The following is a 20,828-nucleotide window of genomic DNA, read 5'->3' as shown; positions in this document are numbered from 1 at the left end:
ATTTTTCTTCTATCAGCAACATTGGCTTTGTTTATTCAAAAAACTTTTAAATTGATGCATAATAAATGTACATGGTTTGGGGCACATGTGATAATTTAATACATTCATATAATTTGTAAGGATCAAATCCATGTAGTTGGGGATATCCATCACCTTAAATATTTATCTTTTCTTTGTGCTCAAAACATTCAAATTATTCTCTTCTAGCTATTTTGAAATGTACAATAGATTATTGTAAACTATAGTTACCTTAATGATCTTATGAATGCTAGGTTTTATTTCTTCTATCAAACCATGTATTTGTACCCATTAATCAATTTCTCTTCATCCCCTTCCCGGCCTCTGGTAACCGCCAATCTATCTTCACGAGAGCCACTTTTTTAGCTCCCATATGTGAGTGAGAACAGGTGGTATTTGTCTTTCTGTGCTTGGCTTATTTCATTTCGGTTAACACAGTTAACTCCCACACTGTCTTGATTACCATTGCCTTGTAGTAAAAGTTGAAGTCAGGAAGAATAAGTCCTCTATTTTGTTCTTCTTTTTCATGATTGTTTTGGCTATTCTGTGTCCCTTGCAATTCCATGCAAGTTTTAGAATCAGCTTGTTAATTTTTACAAAGAAATTGGTCAAGAATCTGACAGGGATTGTGCTGAATCTATAGATCAATTTGAGCAGTATTGTCACTTTAATAAGTCTTCTGATCCATGAACATGGGATTTTTGTCTATTTATTTATATTTTCTTTCAACAATGTTTTATAATTTTCAGAGTATAAGTTTGAGCTTCTTTTGTTAAATTGATTCCTAATTATTAATATTTTCTTTTTAATGCCATTGTAAATAGAATTGTTCTCTTAATTTTATTTAATTATGCATTGTAAGTGTATAGAAATACAATTGATTTTTGTATATTGATCTTGTATCCTGCAACCTTGCAAAACTATTTATTAGTTCCAATAGTTTTTACAGTAGATTCCTTAGGATTTTGTACATATAAGACATAATTTTACTTCCTCCTTCCCGATATAGATGACTGTTCTTTTTTTTTTTTTTTTACCCAATTGCCCTGGCTGGAACCTCCAGTACAATATTAATATAAGTAGCTAGAGATAATATAAGTAGACAACATCTTATCTTGTTCCTGATCTTAGGGGGACAGTATCTAGTCTTTCACCATTAACTATGATGTTAGCTGTGGCTTGTTTGCAGATACCATTTGTCAGGATGAGGAAATTCCCTACTATTCCTGGTGTGTTGAGTGATTTTTATCATGAAGCGTGTTGGATTTTGTCAAACGTTTTTCTGCATCTATTGAGATGATGATGTGATCTTTGTTTTCTTAAATTCTATTAATATGGTATATTATATTAACTGATTTTCAAATGTCAAACCAATCTTGCATTCTTGGAACAAATCCTACTTGTTCATGGTGTATACATCTTTTTTACATGTTGTTGGATTCAGTTTTGCTTGTATTTTGTTGAGGATTTATGCATCCATATAAATAAGAGAAAGTGATCTATAGTTTTCTTGTGATGTGTCTGTCTGGTTTTGGTATCAGGGTAATACTAGCATCATAGAATGAGTTGGAAAGTATTCCTTCCTCTTCTATTTTTTGGGAGAATTTGTGAATAATTAGTATTACTTTTTCTTTAAATGTTGATAGAATTTACCTGAGAAGTCAAATGGGTTTGAGCTTTCTTTGTGGGTACTTTTCTGATTACTAATTTAATCTATTCACTTGTTACAGGTTTACTCAGATTGTCTATTTATTCTTGAGTCAGTTTTAGTAGTTTGTCCATTTTATCTAAGCTTATCTAATTTACTGGCATACAGTTGTTTATAGTACAGTTTCTGACTTTAGACGGTTAGCCTTATGATTTTTTGACTTTATGATGGTGTGAAAGCAATAGACATTCCGTAAAAACCATACTTCAAGAACCCATACAACAATCCTGTTTTTCAATTTTGGTATAGTATTCAATAAATTACATGAGATATTTAACACTTCATTATAAAATAAGCTTTGTGTTAGATAATTTTGCCCAACTGAAGGCTAATGTAAATGTTTGAGCATGTTTGAGGTAGGCTAGGTTATGATGTTTGGTAGGTTGGGTGTATTAAATGTATTTTTGACAGATGTTTTCAACTTATGATGGATTTATTCAGTCATAACCCCATTGTAACTTAAAGAGCATCTGTATTCCTTAATAATCTTTTTTTTTTATTTTGGTAAGATTGGTAGTAATGTCCCCTCTTTCATTTCTGATTCTAATAATTTGAGTTCTCTCCCTTTCTCTCTCTTTCTCTCCCTTCTTTTTTTGTGGGGAGTGGGAACAATCTAGCTAAAGTCTTGTCAATTTTGTTGGTCTTTTCAAATAATCAGCTTTTGGTTTTATTGATTTTTCTCCATTCTCTATTTTCCATTAAATTATTTTTTGCTAAATTCTTTATTATTTTCTTCCTTCTGCATGCTTTAGTTTGCTCTTTTTTCAGTATCTTAAGATGGAAGATTAGGCTTTTAATTTGAGATCTTTCTTCCTTTTTAATATAAGTACTTATAGCTATAAATTTACCCCTAGGCACTGCTTTAGCTGTAGCCCAGCTGCAATGGCTTTTATTTCCAGGCAAGTTTCATGTCTGTCCCCAACTGTGAGAAGATCTGCTATCTCCCCTAATAAAATCAAGTCCTAACTTTCAATATTTACATTATGGAAAGAATCCACACATGGAGAAAACATCTGGATCTAGTGGCCTCAAATGTATTTCGCCTTGCTGATCAATCTTGGAGGATCCACTGATTTTTTTTTTTTTTTTTTTTTGTGTGTGTGTGTGTGGCTGATTGCATTTTGTTTGGGAATATCAAGATCTATTTTGATAGTGTCTAACATACAGATAATTATTGATGGGGCTAAGTAGGCATGAACTTGTCTGAGGTAGAAGGGACTAGATTAGTTTCCTTTTTCTTTTGATCCCCTTAATTCTTCTGGACTTTGTAAAAAAAAAAAAAAACCCATAAAAACAAAAACCAGAACAAACAAAAAACAGTATTTGGCCACAGCTATAGCTCACAGAGTTCAACAGGCTGTAAGGTTGAGCTTTAAAACTGTAGATTTTAAATTTACTTGGGACTTGGGGGGAGCTGATGATGAGGTTGGCAGAGTCTTGAGGGCCTCTGCTCCCCCTGCACTTTAAATGAGCTCTTTGGCTCTCATGTGAAGGGTCGCGGGAGGGCCATGGGGCTGTCCAGATCAGCACTTGCATCCCTGGTTGTTATCTGTGGCAGAGGGTGGCTTCCCTCATGTGTATTGGTACTAAAAGTATGGGGAGAAAGCACCATGGCACCTGTGTCACCACCGGAGCCAAAGTTGTTTCTGTTAACTCTGGGGCATTGTGACTCCTGCTTGATCCCCCCCGGGGAGCCCTGGGCCAGGTGAGGGAGGCAGTGGGGGGCAAGAGAGGAGAGCAGAGAGACTCTAACAAGCTGGCACAGGCTGCCAGGAGGGCAAGCCACTGAGGGAGAAAGAGCTGGGTTTTAGTTTTAATTTCAAGTCATCTGTAGCCCAAATCATCCATTTTTCCTCTAAACATGAGGGGCACATCTCCCAAATCCTACTAGAATGTGTTCAATCTGCTGACAGGTGTGCTATTTGCAATTATGCTATGGGGATCATTTCTCCTCACCTCCCATCCTCACAGATAGTGGTGACTGTGCTGCCAGGGCAGGGTTTGCCCAGACGGAGGGTCAAGAAGCTTCCTGAACTGCTCTCTGATCTCTGCTTCTCTGCACTGCCTTCTTGCTTAGCCAAGACCGTCACCACCGAAGAGTGCCTGGTGGACCCTGTGGGCATGAACCGCTACGGCGTGGACCCCTCTGCCTCCGCCTTTAACCACAGGGGCTCCTTGCCCCCCTCCTCCTCGCTGTACTGCAAGAGGCAGAACTCTGGAGACGGTCACCTTGGGGGAAGCCCTGCTACCACTGCTGGTGGTCCCCGCATCAACCCCATGTCCTCTGGAGGCCCCCCAGCACCGGGGCTGAGGCCCCCAGCCTCCAGCCCCAAGAGAAACGGGACCACTCTGGAAGGAAACAAATGCGGTAATGTAATGCATGCACCAGCTTCCCTTGACTCCACTTGCTCTGCTCTTGCCCTGGGAACACGGCATGTCGGGGAGGGGAGTGTGGCTGTTTAACATGGGACCACCGGGAAGTCAGAAGTTTCCACAAGCCCCTTCATGAATTTTTGTTGTTCTCAAAAACAGCCAGTCTCAACCTTTGACCATAAGCAAAGAAAATGGTGTATTAGGCTAGGCTAGGCTGTAGGAATAAGTAGACTCCAAAATGTACATGGGCTCAAACGCCAGAGAAAGTTTTGTTGAAGTGTCCAAGGTAGATGCTCCTAGTTGGTGGATGCATCTCAATTTAGGGACCCAGGCTCTGTGCATTTTGTGGCTCTGCCATGCCCTGCAGCCTCATGCCCCATGCAGTGAATAGAAAGGGGGAGAGGGAGTGGAGACGGCGGGGCGACTGGAGACGGCACACAGGCTGCCCTGGAGTGACACATATCACTTCCACTCACTGCCCATCGGCAACAGCTGGTTGTTTTGCCACACTGAACTGTAAGGGGGTCTGGGAGGCCAGCTCTGTGCTCAGGAAAAAGAAGCACCTGACTCTGGTAAAGAACTGTCTCTTGCATGATGGGTGACACTTGCAGGGTACAGATAACACGGGCACAAGCAGAGTGCAGCGACAGTCCCACAGTGCTGGCTATAGCACACTGCGGTCTCACCGCTGAAGAAAGCTTGTTGGAATGCAGTCCAGAATGCGCTTAGAGGGATATAGGATTATAGGAATAGCTTGGAGGCCATTCTGATTGATGTTTTAAAAAATCATTTTCAGTATTTTATTAATGAATAGAGGCCATAGAGCCTAGTGGATAACTGACCGTGTGCTCTTTTGCAAGGCTGAACTTCTCTGTACCTCAGTGTCCTCACTTGTTAAACTGGGATAATAATAATAGCAGCACCTGCCTCATCGGATTGGTAGGAGGGTTAAATAAGTTCATATGTGAATTTAGCACAAGGTCTAGGACGTGGGAAGAGCTCGATAAACGTTAGCAGTCACAGAGCAGACCACTTTAACACGTCCTCAGCAGACCACCGCCCAGCAGCTCCGCGGCCGAGCACTGCCAAGAGAAGAGGCGCCCTGTGGACCAGTCCTGGATGTTGCCATACGGGGCCATCAGCCAGGTAGAAGACATCAGTGGACAGAGCACCATTTCCCAGAGGAGAGAGACATTGTTCCATCTGATTGCTAAGAACAAGAGAAAGGGACAAGCCCTGGCACAAACCAATGTCTTAAAGTAAATGAAGGGCAGGATTTATTTCATAGGTTTGTCCCCAGAGTCCGTGCAGTATCTGGCATGTGCTAGGTGTACAAAAAATGTTCATCGTGGCTGTACCTCCTGGTGCCCCCTGCTTGTCAAAACCCTCATCCTGGTGTCCCGCTGCCCTTTAATTGTCTCTTTCTCCCACCCTCTTCTCCACCCATCCCCATGTTCTCGGGGTGGTGATCACAGGACACCATGCTGACTGAGTTGACTTATAATCCTGAGGGTGATGCCCCTTTTTGAAAAGGAGCTATTTGCTCTCTCCCACTCACATCAGTGAAATCCGTATGTCTTAAGTGCAGGATTGCAAGCAGTGAGAGGGAGGCACGATTTGGTTGGCAAGAACGTCTATCACTCACTCAAGAATTGTCTCCCTCCCTCGGTCCATCTGGTGACCCTGGGGTAGGGTCGCCTTCAGAGAGTCTCAGCGTAGCTCCTGGGCCCCTGGGCCCTCACTGCCTCCTGCCAGCTGAGCCCTGGGGTGTCCTCCTGCCCTTCACTCTTACCCACAGCCCAGTTCATTCTCCTGGAATTACTCCCTCACCCTGCCTCAGGCACTGGCTGTGAGGAAGCTCTCTCTGTCGGCTGGTGGCATCCCACGAAGCCCCCCTAGCTCAGGCCTTCTGCCTCTCAGGATCTTGGTGAGATCAGAAAAGAGAGCCCATAGGGGCCTGCTGCCCCCTCCACTTTGAGCTCATCAATAAGAACTATTAGAGAGAACCTTGCCTGAGACCCTGAAAATCAGAGTTGTTCGTAATCAGCAGGACTTCACGGGGCTGTGGGATGTTTAAAAATCACAAAGCCACCCAGCCTCCTTGGAGGAAAGCTGCTAACATGACCATGGTTGAGCCTCTGTGGTGGCCTGAAGAAAAATGGAATTACGCACCCTTTGTAGGTGCATTAACTCTTTAATGCTGCAAAGTTTCCTTTTAACCAGTGCTAAATGAAACCACGGCACCAGACAGCCAGTTAGCCACGCAAGTTCTCAGCAGCAGGACGAAGGAAGTGGGGAGACGGGGACGGAGAGTAGCACCAGCATCTCTGCTCCCGTCTCATTGGCCACTCGCTGCAAGGGAAGCTGAGAAATGTGCTTTCAATTCCAGGCAACCGTGATTCCAGGTAGATACCGGGGATTCTATTACAAAGGAGGAAGTGGGAAAAATTTGGGTAGGCAACCGGAAGGCCCAGCCACACCTCCTGATTGGAAACGTTCACTCTCTCCTCTTTCCCTCCCATGGCACTTTGTTTCCTCGTCTCTAGGACTTGCTGTGTCCCATCCTACAGGAGGGACCAGACTCTCAGCTTCGTGAGGTCTGTCATTCACATTTGAGACCCCATAGCCCCAACAAAGGGGGCTTGTTTGAGGCCTGTATTATACTGTCATTCACTGAGCACCTACTATGGGGACAGATACTTTCCACACATTATTTATTATTTGTTACATTTCTAATTTACTATTTATAAGAAGAAGTTATTATTGTATTTTATTTATTTATTTATTTATTGAGACAGAGTCTCGCTTTGTCGCCTGGGCTAGAGTGCTGTGGCGCCAGCCTAGCTCACAGCAACCTCAAACTCCTGGGCTCAAGCAATCCTTCTGCCTCAGCCTCCCAAGTACCTGGGACTACAGGCATGCTCCACCATGCCTGGCTAATTTTTTATATATATATATAATTTTAGCCATCCAGATCATTTCTTTCTATTTTTAGTCTCACTCTTGCTTAGGCTGGTCTCGAACTCCTGACCTCGAGTGATCCTCCCGCTTCGGCCTCCCAGAGTGCTAGGATTACAGGCATGAGCCACCACGCCCGGCCTATTTAATTTAAAGATGAAGAAAGTAAGGATCAAGAAACAGTCAATGAGGTGCCAGGATTTGACTTTGACTGATTCCCAAGCCTGTGTCTTTCAAAACCATACCAGGGATCTTCCAACCACACTTGATGGATTTCGAGGGGTTCCTTTGAGGTTCTGGGGGATGGGGAAGAAGGGACGAGAGATGCAGGACTCCAGGTCCCCTGCCTGTCTTTAACCAGGGCCTTGTCACATTTGCAGAGCGAGGTTCTATGTGTGCTTTGCTTGAACAAAATTGGCACAGCTTAAAATGTTTAGAAACCATGGAGATTAACCATGGCAAATTGAGTGGCAGTATAATAAAGCAGGAAAGAAAACCACTCACCCATTTCTCACCTGGCTGTCAGCCTGGTGCCTGCTGTGGGCCCTCTAGAAGGCTACGTCCCCCTACCCCACCCCACCCCTGCCCAAAGGACTGCTCAATATTGCTCTGAAATTGCACCCCACGTAAAAGCAGTTGTCATCAAGAGACCATACCTCTTTAAGAGGGTTCGACTCAAGTCATAAACCCTGGGAAAGACCTGGAAATGGATTTCCCCCCCACGGTGCTAATGAAAATAGTTTAAAACCACAGAAGGCAGAAAGCTGCACAAGGCTGCAGGCAGGGGGGTAAGTGTTGATGACACGACAAACTTCTCATCCTTCTCTCCCAGGTGATACTTACCTTCGGCTCCTGCAGTCTTGATTTATTGTGCCTCTCCGCTGCCAGTGACCTCTGAAGGGAGGTGTTCACAGGGCAGACTTCCCCAGTGTTTGCCGATGCTCTGGTGAAAACGTGAGAGCTCTTCCCTGTCTCTCATCCAAGATATAATCACCAAGAGCTATTATAGAAAGAGGTTTTGGATGGCAGCACCTTCCTGACTTTTGCATTAGCAGGACATGCTGTAGAATTCCCAACCACTACGAGGTCCAAGGTTCAGAATCAAGAAACAAAGTAAAACTGACATTGTTATCACAAGCCAAATGCTTCCCGTGGGTTGGATTTTGCTTCCATCGGGCATGACAGGGCATGGCATCGGGTGAGGGGCGGAGACAGGTCAGCCAGAGAAAGAAGAATGAGGACCACGCTGTTGGGGAGGAGGTGCCATGGGCAAGGGTGTGGCAGGAGCTGATTCATTCCGGGGAGAGAAAAGAGTTTGTGCAGGGACACCGAGGACAAGTACGCTGGAAGGTGTGGGATCCAACCAAGCAGACTGGGCTTCACTCCGTAGCAATCGTAAACCAGACATTTCTGAACAGGGGAGTGAGGCGATGGCCGTAGGATTTAGGATGATGGATCTCCTGGCCATTTATGGAATGGCATAATAATACTAATTAGAAGAATAGCAACTGCCTCATGATTAATTCTGATCATTTAATTTAATGCTTTACTACATTATGCCATTTAATCCCTGCTACCGTCCGACAAGGCATGGGTTTTAGAGGCGAGGCGACTGAGAGATGCTTTGGTCAGTCGGGAGGCAGCAAACGCGAGCAGAATGTGCCAGGGGCGCCTCTCAGGTCTGAGGATGGAGCTTCAGACAAGGCAGGCCTGGGCCCTGTTCTCGGAGCGAGCGCAGTTCCAGAGAGACAAACGTTAACAAATGATTGCACACGTTTAATTACAGTTATTGCTGCAAAGGAAAAGTGTGGGTGCTGTGATGGAGTCAGGGTGCAGGGGGTTGCTGAGCCTGCTCTCAAGGGACAGTACAGGCTTCCCAGAGAAGTGGCCGTGCAGATGCCTAGAACCCCTGGCAGGAGATGGCCAGGGAGGGGCCACGGGAGGGGGGTGGCCGGACGCTTCCCGGCAGAGGGCACATGGTGTGCCAGGATGTCACAGTGTCTGCTGGTGGCCAAGGAGGAATCCTGCTCAGCTCAGCCTGACTCCCAGCCCAGGGTCTGTCCCTGTCGCCAGAGGCACCCTCTCTTCTCACACAGGCGGGCCAGCTGGTCCAGAAGAATTTGAAGGAAAACCTGATTGAAATCTAAGGATTGGCCACACTCTTTTCTCTGTTGTCTCTCTCACCTCATGGTGTCTTGAAAACTCTAGCATAGAAATAATGAAAAGCAACACTGTTTTACACCACCTGATTTTGCCCAGATCACGGGCCAGCCTGGGCCCCTCACACATGCTATGTGGCCTTGTTTCTAGCAAGGATGAATTCTAGGAGGACCAGGTCACTTGGAGATGCTGAGAAGACATCCCCCTCCCCTTCCTGTCCCCTCCCCCGTCCTCTCCCAAACCACCAGCTGCCAGAGAGACTGAGAGACCTCAGGAGCTCACAGGCAGCCCGAGGACACAGGGGTCCCCACTGAAAATGACAGCCTTCCCTTCAAGACACTTCTTGTGGGGCCCCAGCTCTGAGCCACACAGTCACTTCATGCTTAAAATACTCTTAAGAAACAACAAATGACATTCACAATTTATAGATGAAGAAAACAAGGCCCGTGGAGAATGAGCAGAGCCAGGAAGGGACTAGAAGCCTGGCTCGGCCATGGCTCCTCATCAGGTGTGGTCACACGTGGACACACTGACGAGGCAACTCCCTCAGTGTAACAGCCCTCGGGGTAAAGCGGTTATACAGCATCGTAGGAGGAAGGGGCCTGAGAGATCATGCGAACGCCCTTATTTACATGGAGGAGTGCAGGGCGCAGAGAGGTCCCGCGGCTGGTGGGTGGTCCCGCGGCTGGTGGGTGGGAGGGATCTCTGACTCCCAGCTCTTGCTCATTCCAGCCCTCCACCTGACTCCACGGTAGCAAGAAAGTTTCTCCTGGTTTATGAAAGAGCAAAAGCAAATTATGTATGTATGTATGAACTTGTAGATGTATATAAGGGAGAGATTCACAGACAGTGATACAAGTAACCGTCCTGTGAAAACATCCAGGACTGCTTTTAAACTCCGACTCATAGTTATCCTGTTTCCGGAAAATGTGAGCTCAGCTTTAGAAACAACAGCAACATGTAATTATCCATCCATTCATAACCGGGCTTCATTTTTCACATGTCCCCGGCAGCCCCCAGGGCATGACAAGACCAAGCACAAAGTTCTCCTTGCTGGATGGAGAATGCCGCCTTCTCTTACACGTGTCTGGCCAGTGCTTAGCAAGCTCGCTTTGCCCAGGAGCAAGACTTCGTCCATCCATCACGTCTTGCCGTTGACCTGTCACATCCGCCTGCCCCGGCGGCATCAGGCCGGGCCCATCTGTCTTCGCGACACCTCCGCTGCAGCTGGAGGGGGAGTGGCCGGTGTGTTTATTATCTCTGTGAGCACAGACCACTGCAAAGGCTTTGCAAACCTGCCGCTGGAAAGTCCTATTTTTCTTCCTTCTAGAGTGAGTTTATGTGCTTTGGCTCAGGAGCATCTCCCAAGATGTGACTTAGGCTTCCTGCTGCTCTCCGTCTTGTGTGACTAAAAGACCCCCCAGAAACACTCCCGAGCCAGGCCCTGGCTGCGGCCGCTTCGTCCTGGAAAAGCAGAAAGTGCCCACAGCAAGGGCCAGGTACCAGGGACGGAGCCCACTCTGCCAACGCAGTTGCCTCTTCCCCTCCGCAGAGGTCACCTGAGATCCTGCTCCTAAAAGACACGCCAGGCCTTGTGCTCAGCCCGCAGCTGTGGCCGAGGGGAGAGTGCTCCCGGGCCTTGCTCCGAGGACCTTCGGCTCCCTTGGCTGATGCTGTTAATCGGTCTGGGTTTTTTCCCCCTTCCTGTCAAATGCAGGAAATTAGATTTGACCTCTGCTCCGATCACTCTAAAATTATTCTTGGCACTAGAGACTTCCAGCCTTTGTAATCAGAGCATCTATTATCACTCTGATTAACGCCGACGGTCTGATGGGGCGGGATCCAAAGGCAAATGCGATTTCCGTGATTCCTCGTCCCCATGTTGAGTGCAGATGTCTTTAAATGGAGTGAAATCATCCTTAATAAGCATGCATCAGCATTCAGAGGGCTCCAGGGTGCATTAACAGTTTCCCAGCAAGACGGCCCGTGCCAAACCACCTTACAGGACCCCTCCAGGTCCGACAGGGAAAAGGCCGGGAAAAATCTCAAAGTAAATCCAATTCTCAACCGAACCATTATGTATTTAGGACGGACTCAGAAATGTGATGCTGTATTTCTCTCAGCGCTAATGGAGTGCCATGTACTTCTCAAGCACGTTAAAAGCAGGAGGGAAAAGAGACCAGAAAGCCACTACACCCTGCGATTAAAGAAGGCAAACAAACGTGAAGACCTCACCTTCTTAGAATTATTCTGCAGGGCTGCTTCATTGTTCAGAGCCTCCACGTTTTTCTAGCCTTAAAATAGGATTAAGGATTACCCACACAAGGCTTTTGTGAACGTTACCTAGACTGTTTCTGCAAAGTATATTGATTAATATCACATTTATTGAACTCATATTTACAAATATAGTCATGCTTCACTCAATGGGTGCAATATGTTCTGAAAAACGTGTCGTTGGGCATTCTGTTGTGTGAACAGATAGAGTGCACTTACACAAACCTAGATGGTATAACCTACTATGCACCCAGGCCAAACGGGCTAGCCTATTGCTCCTGGGCTACAAACCTGTACAGCATGTTACTGTACCGGATATGCAGGCAACTGTAGTACAAAGCACGAGGCGATAGGAATTTTCAGCTCCATAATAATCTTATGGGACCATGGTCATATATGGGGTCTGTCAGTGATCAAAGAGTCATCATGTGGCGTGTGACAGTGTGTTTACCCAGAACCATGGAGGACTTGATGGTTATAACCCCTGTAATGAGAGGATCACATTTGCATTTTTCACCAAACACTTCACCAGGACCCGGTACAGAGGAGGTGCTCAGTAAACGTTTGTGGAGTGAATGGGGAGGAATACTCAGGAAATTAGAACCTAACTCAGAGGAGGACACAAAAAATTGTACTACAAGCAGGAAGCACTTTAAGAACAAAGATTTGAGGTTAAAGGGGGAGGAAGGTGACATCCAGGTTGCAGGGACAGCAAAGTTGCTCATGAAGGCGTCGGGTGTTACCTGGGCTTTGAGGGAAGGAGGAGGGTAAACGCCTTCTAGAGAGAGCCCAAAGCACCAGCTGAAGGTGGAGAAGGGAAGCTAAGGAGACATGCCGCTGTAACCAGTGTGCCCAGACAGGGGATGCACAGGAGAGCGGGGCTGCAGGAGGGCACCCCTGACAGCTCAGTCCTCACGGCTGCTCAGCCCTTCACACTTGATGAGATGGTGCTGGTCAAACCACATGGAAAGGCAGCTCCAGGATCTGTCCTGGATCTCTCTGGCACCAGAGCTCTCCTCCTCCTCCATCTAGGAAGGAAAGAGACCTTGAGACCAAAGAGAGCCCTTGACCTTGAGGTAGAGTGTGGACGCAGTGCATCGGCAAGGGGGATCGTGGGGAGTGTGAGCGGGAGATGGGCACAGACAGATCTGAGTCTCTGGAAGAGCACAAGGCAGCGGCAGCTGTACGTGCTAGAAAGAAAAGAACATGGTGCAAAAAGACCCATTGGGAAACCCCTGCGGGGGGCTGGGTGAGAGGCTGTGGGGTTGGGGCAGCAAGGGTGGAAGACCAACATGACAGGCTCCTTCCAAGAGCTTCAGAATCATTAAATGTGGGGAGCAAAGGAGCAGGAGGAGGTAGATAGGAGGAGAAGCTGGCTCTAGGGAAAGAAGGTGAGTTAGTTTGGGTCATACACACACAAAAATCAGTTCCTAAATATTGCCAGGCATAGAACTCATTACTGTCTTCCTCCTTCACCTGCCCCGAGCCTTTTCATCGGCCGCCTGGGAAATGGCGCTTATGCAACCAGCTGTGGACCAGGCACAGGGTCAGGCCCTTTGGTCGAGGAGTTCACAGTGCAGAGGGGGAGGTCAGCGTACGTGCTCTCACACACCCAGGCGGCTGTGGAGTGCTCGGTGTGTACCTGGGGCAGTGAGTGGGTGCACGTGTAGACAAGCGATGGTGCCGAGGATGACATAGCAGATTTGCACTCCTCAGAGACCAAGAACGAGGGCCAAAATGCACCTCAATTCTGCCATGTCTCTACCATCTCACTGTGAAGCCAGTGATGCAGAAAGGGCCCAAAGTCATCGGCCTCCCAGCACCACGAGGCCCACTTGGACACTCACTTAGCACACTTGCCCTGGTCACCAAGTACCCAGTCACAGGAGACCCTGGGCTCACTGAGGGACAACTGAGCAGGAGAGGTCTTGAAAATTCTAACTGAGATCAGAGTTTCAGCTTGTTGAAGGAACTCCACCTTCTAGTGCTTCATTCCCTGGGAGAGCAGAGAGCTTCTGCATGGGCGGCTGGGCACTGCCTCCAGGAGTGGCTTTCCATGCTCCGGGCTGCTGGCAGAGCAGCCTTTCCTGGCCACAGGGGGTCACTCGGGCCACCTCCTTGGATGGAGGGCACTGAGGAACCCTGCCCAGGCCAGGTGGGGCAGGCAGCAGCGGGGAGGTGTGGGGGCCTGTCCCCCTACTCACGGCTCCCTCTCTGTGCTCCATCCAGCCTCAAATCCTTCTCTGGACGGGCAAGACGCCAGGCGGCCACGGAGCAGGAACCCCTACAACTGGACCGTGGAGGACGTGGTGTGGTTCGTGAAAGACGCCGACCCGCAGGCTCTGGGGCCCCACGTGGAGCTCTTCAGGAAGCACGTATGCAAGTGGGGGCCTGGCCGGGAGGGGCTGGGGGGACAGGCGTGGCAGAGGTGAGGTTGGGGGGCTGCGGCATTCTGGGGGACCTGAACCAAGCCCTAGGGGCAACCCCACACACAAGGGAGCCAGAGATGAGAGGGCCAGATGCAACACAGGCTTCTCAGAGCGGAACGACCACTTAGTTTTATTTTTAAGAGATATTTGTCTCATCTGTTCTCTCATTTTGGCCTTCGTCAGGAGTGCCTGTTCTCCTGCCTATCCATCCGTCTGTCTGTGCATTCAACAAACATTTATAGCGCACTTACAACATTCCAGGCAAACTGTAATAATAGTGCCTGTTCCTAAACCGCTTTGAGGATGAAATGAGAAAATGCACATAAAGTGTTCAGCATGGTGCCCGGCTCGTAGATAGCCTTCAGTTAGCAGATATTATTCTAATTATTTAGGAGACTCTGAAATATATAAAGATGGCAAATTTTTTTTAAAGGTAAGAATTAATACTTTACCTGACAAGCTTATAATATTAGCTTTGTATCGCTGCTATCACAAATCACCACAAACGTAGTGGCTTAATGCAATACAAATTTTTTACCTTACAGCTCTGTAGGTCAGGAGTCTGCCACGGGCCTCACTGGGCTAAGTTTACAGGCTAGTGGGGGAGGTCAGGGTAAGTGCTGTCACTGGCATGGAGCGCTGGTGTGTCGGCAGGGCCACATTCCTTCATGGACTTCTAGGGAGCCTGTTTGCCCTCCTCTTCCAGCTGCTAGGTCCACGGTCACGCCTCTGCTCCCCTCCCCCACCCTCATCCTTAAAGCCAGTTACGTCAAGCTGAGTCCTTCTCCAGCTGCCACCCCCTTGGTTCTCTCTGCTGATTTCCCTTTCCACTTTTACGGACCCTCGTGTTTACCTTGTCCCCCGCCCTCATAATCCGAGCTAATCTCTCTACTTTAAAGTCAGTTGATAATGGCCTCATTCCCCTCTGCCATATAACCTAACATATTCACAGATTCTCAGGATTCAGCTATAGACATCCTGGGGGGAGTGGAAGGAGCATTATTCTGCCTACCAGTTAGCATTATTTTTTTCCCATTTTACTAGGTGATTCTGTCATGGAGATCATACTCTCAGACCTGGGGAGGATCCTCATCTCACTCAACACTCACATTTAATCAGGCACATATTTGACCTTTCCTAACAATGGGGTCTTGAGACCAAGGACCACAGAGAGGGTTATGTTTAGACAGATTTGGGCAGGGGGAGCCTCGCTCTCTTCCAGGGTGGTAGGACACGGTGGGAGTCTAGAACAGTAGGAAATGGGGCTCCTAGGAGGGGCCCACAGATGAGCTTTGCCCACTCTGCCATTTTGCCAAGGACGTGGAGAGTGAGTGGTGCAGAGTGGGTGCCCTGTCCATGCTGGCTGGCTGGATAGGTGAATGAGAGGGGCTGGTGACCCTTGCACAGTTACCCGAGTCCTGTAACTGTGTCTCTTCTCCCCACCTGAGCACCCCAAATCTCTACCCTTCGCCTCCAGTGACCTGAAGGTAGCACTATAGGTTGGCCAGGAAACCCTGCCTTGCGAGGACTGTGAATTCAGCACACGTGCTGGAGGGCTCCCGCTTTCAGAGACAAGTAGGAGCAGTAACAGGACCTGAGAGGATCAGCTCTTTCCATTAGCAGTTCTTTGTGCTAACCCCTGAGATGAAGCAGGTGCACTATTCAGTGTATTCCACCTGGTGTTATTGACAGGGCTAACACATACCTGAAATCCCTCATGGAGTGTAATGGGCAGTTTTGGAATCAGCTAAAGGTAGGAGGGCTCACTAAGAAAAGAAATAAGAAATGAGGGTGATGGATGAAAGTCTGGAATGGAAAGGTAACCTCTAGTTTCAGGGTCTAAGGGATGACACTTCTTTAGTTGAGATTGGATGAGGAGATAAACCTCATATGTGGGCTATTGGGAACATAGGTGGGGTTATGTTTGATTCCTTCAATCAGGGGAGGGCAGGAATATGAAAGATCCAGTGTATGGAAAGACTCCAGGGAGACGGTAGAAAGAGGAGCACATAGTATTTGTTTGCTTTAATATTTTAAAAGAGAGAGAATATGCTATCTAAATAAATCCATATGCCCTTGCCACATCCCCTGAGCACAGTATAACCTTGGCCACCGCTTGATGACTCTGACCGTCTTCTGGGCTTTCTTTTTTCTGATCCTGTTCCACCAGGAGATTGATGGCTACGCGCTCTTGTTGCTGAAGAGTGACATGATCATGAAGTACCTGGGCCTGAAGCTGGGACCCGCACTGAAACTCTGCTACCACATTGACAAACTGAAGCAAGGCAAGTTCTGAAGTTTTTCAAAAGATAGAAGCAAAATCTAAAACAACAGATATCAAGATTATCTTCTGCCTTACCAACAGCCAGCCAACATCACAAAATAGACTCTCCTCCTAAAACTAACAGCTACAAAGACTTGGTCTTTTTATAAAACTTGTGCATCTTTGCCTTTTTAAAAATCCAACATGGCCCTTTTCGAAAGACTCATCTATGTTAATGATTTGCCAAAAACATTATGAAAAGCCTATTATTTATAACATCCCTGATATGTTGGTTGCTCTTAGAGTGGGTCCTATTTGCATAACGAGAGAATGGGGAACTGAACGCCAATGCCAAGGAGAGCCTGGGAGGGCTCCAGGGATGTAAGAAGGACTTTGTCCCTGCGGGCTCTGCAGGGACACACACTGCAGCCCCACCTGCCTCTAACTTTGATCTGGGTACCTACCAGTGTGAGCCTTGCTTGACTCGGCTCTGGAAGCTGTCTCTGGGGATGACTGCCTCACCTCGCACTATCTGGAAAACTTGAATTCTTTTGCTCTCTGAAAGAGAATGAAAAAAAAAAAAAAAAGGTCTTTTCTATTCCTAGTTATCTGAAGTTCCGCGTTTCCCCACTAGAGGGCAGACTGCTAATGAAACTTCAGGACCCTCGCTGGCTGCAGTGATTACATGGTGCTCGGTGGATGGGTTAGGGTTTCTGTGAGCGAGATCTAGCCTGCACAGAAACCGGGAATTTATTCCCCAGTCAGCACCACAGATCACAACCTGGGAAGAAACCATCATCTAGAGGGTTCTAGTTCACATCCAGTTATTATTGACTGACTGATACGCAAGCAGCAGAGTCAAGAATTTGGAAACACGCTCTGCCCAGACGGGGCTTTGGAGTCCCTCCCCTTCCAGAGTCCTTATTGAGGGGTTGATGTGTTGGCATGCCGAAGAATCTTACTGACATTTAGCCATGGGTGTTTCTTTTAAAAAGAAAAAGAAAAAAAGTCTCAACTAAGCTTTGAAATGGGAGAGTGCTGATTTCTAGTTACACTACTGGATTATGAGGTTGTATCTGTGGCTAATTCTTCTAGTCCTCAACAAATACACAGACATGCTATTACTGGGTTTAATTCGATTTACAAATAGGTTTTCCTTCCTCACCGTGGAGTAATAGAAAAAATTGATTTTCTGCCCCTTTGCAGCTGTGTCCAGAGACGGACAATGAATCCACAATTTACTAGGCAGAAGGGAAACCTCTTCTCCGCCGTTCTTTTTATCCTTCTCCTTTCTCTCTTTCCTTCTCTCTCTTTTCCTCCTCTTTCTCACCGAACAGGAAACATATCTTCAAAATGAATTCACTTTTGCCACGGGCATAACCTCATCCTTAAAAGAACACCTACAGTGTTGGCAATGAGCTGGTGAATGTTAGACTTTGTGATCCCCAGGAGGGTGAGGATTGAGGCTGACTTGGGCCTCCCTTGGCCCACGTGTGAATCAGGAACGGCAGAGCCTCCTCCAGGCTGCAGCCGGAGCAGGGGTCTCAGCTGGCAAGTGGAGCAGGCTGGGATCTCAACCCCTCGACCAATCGCTCTCGTTCAGAACATGACCTGTGCAACCTTGCGGGCAGCCCTGGTAGATCTGCAAAACGATTGCCTATCAATCAGTTAGAGTGTAGATGAAGACTATAAGAAATACTCCACACCGTGCTCTTAGGCCCACTTTGATGCACAGTCTTTTTTTTTTTTTTTTTTTGAGACAGAGTCTCACTCTGTTGCCCGGGCTAGAGTGAGTGCCGTGGCGTCAGTCTAGCTCACAGCAACCTCAAACTCCTGGGCTTAAGCAATCCTACTGCCTCAGCCTCCCGAGTAGCTGGGACTACAGGCATGCGCCACCATGCCCGGCTAACTGTTTGTATTTATATATTTTAGTTGTCCATATAATTTCTTTCTATTTTTAGTAGAGACGGGGTCTCACTCTTGCTCAGGCTGGTCTCCAACTCCTGACCTCGAGCGATCCACCCGCCTTGGCCTCCCAGAGTGCTAGGATTACAGGCGTGAGCCACCGCGCCCGGCCGATGCACAGTCTTTGAGAAAGCACATCATAGCAAAATCCTTCTCAGACACAGAAAGGGTGGCTAGACTGATAGCCTGACCAAAAAGGGCAGGAGGAGAACGTCCTAAACCTGCCCACTGAATTGAGCTGGAGTTGTCAGATTGCAGAAGGTCTGTTGGTTTCAGCACGCAAGATTATCTTGAATCAGGCCTTGGGACAGAGTCTTCAAGATTTTAAAGCAATAGATATTGTCCCTCCAAAGTTTGTTAATCCTAAGTGCTCTCTGCTGATCTAGAGTTAAGATAATTTCCCTCAAAAAGCTACGGCCAGGTTGTGTATTTGGAACTGCCAGTGTGAAAACAATGAGACAATTGCACAACAGCCCAGGTGGTGCTTGCTCCGTCCTCCTGTGCTCGTGGCGCCTGTTCCATCCACAGATACTTTGGTTAGTGACTTCCAGTGCTAGGTGTCAAAGCTTCCTACCCACCCTCGCCGGTGCCTCCCTCACTGAAAAGTCATGAACGTTGGTGCCTCCCCCAAATTAAAATCAGCCCCAAACAGTGTCAAAGAGATACCTCGAGTAGTACTCAGGGGAGAGACATGCTCCCATTTCAAGGATAGGAGAAAGCTGGATCCGTGCTCACGTGGAACTGCTCTCGCAGAGGTGCCATCTAATTTTGCATGAAACTTTAAGCAGGACAGATTGCCGAAGCCATGATATTTAAGGTTTGACTTTTTAAAAATCTCATTACTCTTAAAATAAATGGTGCCATATCAGAGAATAACCCGGGAAGGAAATTCTTCCTTGCCTGTTTTTGCACCGAAATGCAATTAGCCGACCAAATTATCGTAGCATTACTGCAATTATAATTAATTTTCACCCCTCTCAAAAATCTTGTCAAACCAGAAGGCTAAATAGCTTCACAAATGTAAAACACACTAGGCCATTTCCTTTAAACGGACCTTAAAGCGTCAGGCCCTGTGGGTCACTCTCGTCCAAACGAGAGCCTGCGTGGGGGCCTCACACTGGTACAGAGAGGGTACTTGTTATTCCATTGCGGTAGGTTTGCTTCAGGTTGTAGTGAATAATAATATAGTTTTGCATAATTCCAGATTAGTGCGTGTGTTCATGTTCCAAACATTTCCAATTACACTTGTCTGTTAAACACTTTAAAAAAAAATCAAGAGAGAATTCTATTGCCTAAGGCATTTCAAATATTTTATTTTATGAAGCACATTATTCCCTTCACAAAGACTTTAGGTAAAAGATGTGGGTTTTGTCTGTGTGTGTGTGTGTGTGTGTGTGCGCGCATGTGTGTGTGTTTCCTGACACTGTGTTGGAAGAGCCTTAGGAAGCGGCTGGGAGTGTATCAGCTGTTGTTTCTTGGTATAAAATGTCTACCAGCTTTGTGACAGGGCGGCAGAACCTGCTCTCATCTTCCTACTGGCTGTTAGTACTAGGTGTCCCCTCTTGTGCCAGCAGGGTGTGCCCTGGAGGCAGCTGGGTGACCAGGACTACCCTGGGCTCCGGGGCCTGCCCCCGCTTTGGTGTCGACTGGACGTGCCAGGCCTGCAGCTGCGGGTGACAGTGGGAACAGCTGTCCTGGGGGCCTCGTGTAGCGCCTACCAGAGAGTTCACTTCGTTTCTCTTCAGCAGGGCTGCCAATTTTTTTTTTCCCCCTTCTCAGCAGGAAAAAGGAGTGACAACTCAGGAGAACCAACTGTATTAAACCTGCTGGGAAGGAATTCTGTGCTAAGACCAGTTTGCCTGCGAAGGAAACCAGTGAGGGAGGCCGAAGCCACACATTTCTTAGGGGAGCAATGAAAGAGCAGCTACCCTAGCAGCCCTGTATGCTGCAATAACCTATTTTTGTATTTATGTGCTGTATGGAATATTTCTAATTTTTTAAAATTAAAACTATTTTTAAAATTATTTTTGAGGTGGTGTTAGGAAAATTTTGTCAAATCTCTGGAGATAATTGGAAATGCCCAGAGGTGACCAGGGACTCAGATTTAGTCACTGTAGAAGGTCTTGAGAAATGGAAATATTCTGCTCTTTCTAAAGCAACAACCAGGTTTCCATGCGCACAAGCGGCAGGAGGCCTCACCGTCTGATCCTTGCTGGGCAGGGCACCTTTGCCACTCTTCCCCAAGAGGGCTACAGGGGGAAGCAGTTTGACTCTTTTTTTTTTTAATTTAACATAACAAGACATGGGATTGTGAAGTAGATGATTTTTTTAAAAACTGAAATATTTTGTTAAGGAAAGTGATGCAAATCTGTCCATGGGTCCGATTTGGGTCTTTGTTTTGTTTTGTTTTGTTTTATCATAAACCCTCCAAGAACTGAGTACCTGCCTGGCTCTCCTGTTGCCTTGCCATGTGCCCGTACCCCTGTGGCATGAGAGGACCACACTGAGAACCCCAGAGGTGAGTCCAGCACACGGTCCCACAGCCAGAGGTACAAACACGGCCGTTTCCATTGTGTGATGTCCGGCCTGGCAGCAATGCCCCCGCCCACCCCCACGTGGCACCTGTGCTCCCAACCCTGGCCCTGCAAGAAGAGTGGCCTTCCCTCCATTGGTTATCCTC

The 20,828-nt window shown here is 47.3% G+C and overlaps 1 protein-coding gene across 1 annotated transcript in view; it reads left to right on the top strand.

Moving 5' to 3' along the window:
- SCML4 (Scm polycomb group protein like 4) overlaps positions 1–16,447 on the top strand; it is a 53,932-nt gene extending 37,485 nt beyond the window's left edge. The window contains exons 5-7 of the mRNA XM_069488516.1: positions 3,804–4,094; positions 13,721–13,866; positions 16,091–16,447. Of these exons, the coding sequence (XP_069344617.1) occupies positions 3,804–4,094; positions 13,721–13,866; positions 16,091–16,216 (563 nt within the window). The 3' untranslated portion in view covers positions 16,217–16,447. The remainder of the gene's footprint in view (positions 1–3,803; positions 4,095–13,720; positions 13,867–16,090) is intronic.
- Positions 16,448–20,828: the final 4,381 nt, after the last annotated feature.

Source organism: Eulemur rufifrons, chromosome 15 (assembly GCF_041146395.1).
Source record: "Eulemur rufifrons isolate Redbay chromosome 15, OSU_ERuf_1, whole genome shotgun sequence".
In the NCBI taxonomy this organism is placed as follows: Eukaryota; Metazoa; Chordata; class Mammalia; order Primates; family Lemuridae; genus Eulemur; species Eulemur rufifrons.
Note: the sequence above shows the minus strand (reverse complement) of the source record. Positions and strands in the feature narration are given on the sequence as shown.